The sequence below is a fragment of the Alnus glutinosa genome, chromosome 3 (assembly GCF_958979055.1).
Source record: "Alnus glutinosa chromosome 3, dhAlnGlut1.1, whole genome shotgun sequence".
NCBI classification, from domain to species: Eukaryota; Viridiplantae; Streptophyta; class Magnoliopsida; order Fagales; family Betulaceae; genus Alnus; species Alnus glutinosa.
Window position 1 is genome coordinate 37,409,956 of NC_084888.1, and position 3,053 is coordinate 37,413,008.

Here is a 3,053-nt window from a genome sequence, read left to right on the forward strand (position 1 = left end):
ATGGGAATGCCCAAATTGCAGTGGATCTCAGTCCACGTGGAAAAGGCCTTGAGGTTGCTTGGGCAATGTTGGCAGCCCACTGTATCTGGGGACTCCGAATCACTTGGACATCATGGTGTATCGGCGGCCACTGTCGGCGTATCGGCTCTCGCCCAGCATCTCCTCCACTTTGAGATCACCTCCCAGGTTTGTTGGAGTTTCATTGGGTTTGATGTAGAATAAGTTCATTTGAAATTTCTTAGAAGTAAGGGAATCAGAAATCAAGATGAATGATCCCGAGCCTAGTCCTTCATTTCAGTCCTCTGACCTTTATGTTCAAGTCTGAGCTGTTTAGCTACTTTGTTCTATAGTTTATATATTTTTGTAGTTTTTATTTTCTTAGAAAAATGAATTGTCAAAACATTTAAAAAGCAGCGATAATATCTATTATATATACTTTGATTGGCTTTATCAGGTTGGAATGAAAAAAATTTCAATGAGAATTTTCTTTCGAAATTTTGTGGATCCCAGATTTCTCTTTCCTTGAATTTTCAAGGTTTGGTTTAGAAAGAGCGGTAATTTAATATGGTATATGAGTTAAAGATTATGAGTTCGAACCTTGATTCCGTCGTTTACCTATTATTATAATTAAATATTTTACGTGTTGGGCCTCACCTATTAAAATGAAGTTTAAGCCCACACGTAATGGGATGTTCAAGTATTGATTAAATTTACATATTTCTATGAGCTTAAGCATTTGAGATAAGTTGTGATTTAATGTCATTTAGGCTTATTGAAGTATATAAGGATGAATTTTTTGAGCTAATTAGTTATCTTTTTAAGTATAATTTCCATCATGCTGATCAAATTGTTTTTTCTTCAATGTTTTAAGGTCCCGAAAGGACTCGACAAGCATGTTGTCTCGTCCAAAAAGGCTCAAGCTGATTGGTAAGTAGCTTGCGATCTATCTCAGCAGTCTATTATCAAAAATAAACTAAATGTTCCTGGTGAAATCAAATATCCATTTTCAAGGGTGGACCTATTCAGGGGCCAAGGGGGCCTGGCCCCCCCAATTTGTCAATGCTGGGTCTGCCACTATCCATTTTATTGGCTGAAATTCTCATATATTTAGAAACAAGGTGTGATGAATATGCTTGATTATACAACTTTTTCTCTTAACAGTCCACATTTTGAAAATATATGAAGGTACAGAAAACTAGTAGAGGCATGGAGAGAAGCAAAACCCCCTCCAGAAACACCTGAAGAAGCTGCTAGACTTGTCATTGAGACTCTTAAGAGAGACAAAAAAGCAGATGTTGAGGTACAATAAAAGAATTGGCGCAACATAGAACTTGTTGCATATATAATACATGGAAGGAAACAAAAAATTAACATTCTCTTTTTGCCTATTAGGGTTTATTGACTTTCTATGGTCTCCCTCTTCCACATACCTTAGTCGAACTTACTGCTGAGGCCCCAACATCATTGCCTATGGGGGTAGAGTATGAATGTGAGACGTTGCCGGTAAGAGCTATGCCCTTTTCAGACTTATTGTTGCCAAGCATGATTAGTCATATTAGAGCTAGCCGAGTTTGATTTAGTGAATCATTCAAATGAAATTAGGTTGATGCAAAAGCTATAGTAGATGGAGATGGTATGACCGTGTATGTCAGTACGACAGACCCCCGGGAGTCATTGATCGTTCCCAAGGATGTACAAATAGCAGCCATCCAAAGATCACAAGCACGTGCTGAGAAGAATTATAAAAAGGCTGATGAACTTCATAAAATAATTATTGATTCTGGATATAGGTTAGTCATCTAACTTCCTCAATATAGGCTTTGGTTAGAGGCAATGACGGAACCTGAATTTTTTATATGAAGGGGCCAAAGTATAAATGACGGGCAAATTTATTTTTAGTATATAGGGGCTAAACTTAATTTTTAAAACCATGGTCCCTTTGGTCTCTACCTAGATCAATCCCTGGTTAGAGGCTCATCCAATTTGGTTCCAGTTTTGAGAACGTAGATCGCATGCAATAGGCTGTTGGCAATCGTGTGACAGCCCCAAACCTTCTTGTGCCCTAGGTTAGGCTCAGGTTGCTGGATTTGAATCCTCCTCAGTTGAAACCAGCCGGCCGGAGAGGAGTCGGTTTTTTATAAGTGGAGGGCAAAATTATCTTTTTATATTTTATTTGACAATTTTACCCTCTACTTATAAAGGACCAACTTCTCTCTAGTTGGTTTCAACTGGAGAAGATCGTCGACCAGGTTGCTTGGACACTTGCCTGAACAGGTGGGGCCTGAATAGGCTTTTACATGAGCTGTCCACAACGCTATTGCATTACATCAAAATCTCCAGTTGTTTATAATTTTGTTTTGCCACCCAGGGTACTACTCAATTTTCAGAACAATGAGGAGATCCTTGCCCGTAAGTATAGAATTCGACTAAGGTAAGATTACCTTGCTCATAGATCTCACTAGCTAAATCTTTTCTTTCACCTAGCGGCAATATTGGTTAATAGTTTTAGAACAGGGGAATAGATGCACCAGAGAATTCAATGCCATATGGGGAAGAAGCAAAGGAAGAGCTGACTAAGATCGTTCAGGGAAAGTGTTTGAGAGTCCTTGTTTATGGGGAAGATCGTTATGGCCGCTGCGTAGGTGATCTATATTGCAATGGCAAATTCGTACAGGTACGGTTTCTGTCAAAGTTGGTATCTTTTGAGCCTCTTTATCGATGAGCTAAATTATCTATTTTTTCTCAATCTGATAGGAATTAATGTTGAAGAAAGGATTTGCATGGCACTACACAGACTTCGACCAACGCCCAGAACTTGCAAAAGTTAGAAATTATCTTTACTTCACTCATGTAATTCCACAGTGTTAATCCTCTCTTAACTTGATTCTCTATACGTGTGATAACAGTGGGAAAAAGAGGCCCGAGCTAAGCGAGTTGGCCTGTGGGCTTCACCAAATCCTGAGAAGCCATGGGAATGGAGAAAGGACAAACGCGAAGGGAGATAGTGATGCACGCTTTCTGATTGGATGTATGAAAAATAGGGATGAATATAG

The 3,053-nt window shown here is 39.0% G+C and overlaps 1 protein-coding gene across 1 annotated transcript; it reads left to right on the forward strand.

Moving 5' to 3' along the window:
- On the forward strand, window positions 1–3,053 carry LOC133863437 (staphylococcal-like nuclease CAN2). The gene is made up of 10 exons (XM_062299371.1): window positions 1–186; window positions 872–927; window positions 1,186–1,300; window positions 1,393–1,503; window positions 1,603–1,790; window positions 2,022–2,034; window positions 2,388–2,431; window positions 2,515–2,674; window positions 2,755–2,823; window positions 2,907–3,053. The coding sequence occupies exons 1-10, from the start codon at window positions 1–3 to the stop codon at window positions 3,003–3,005; spliced, it is 1,041 nt and encodes a 346-aa protein (XP_062155355.1). The 3' UTR covers window positions 3,006–3,053.

Coding starts and splice junctions, on each gene's coding strand:
- LOC133863437 (XM_062299371.1), top strand. CDS start 1: ATGGGAATGCCCAAATTGCAGTGGATCTCAGTCCACGTGGAAAAGGCC. Junction 1,301..1,392: donor ACAAAAAAGCAGATGTTGAG/GTACAATAAAAG, acceptor TTTGCCTATTAG/GGTTTATTGACTTTCTATGG. Junction 2,824..2,906: donor AACGCCCAGAACTTGCAAAA/GTTAGAAATTAT, acceptor GTGTGATAACAG/TGGGAAAAAGAGGCCCGAGC.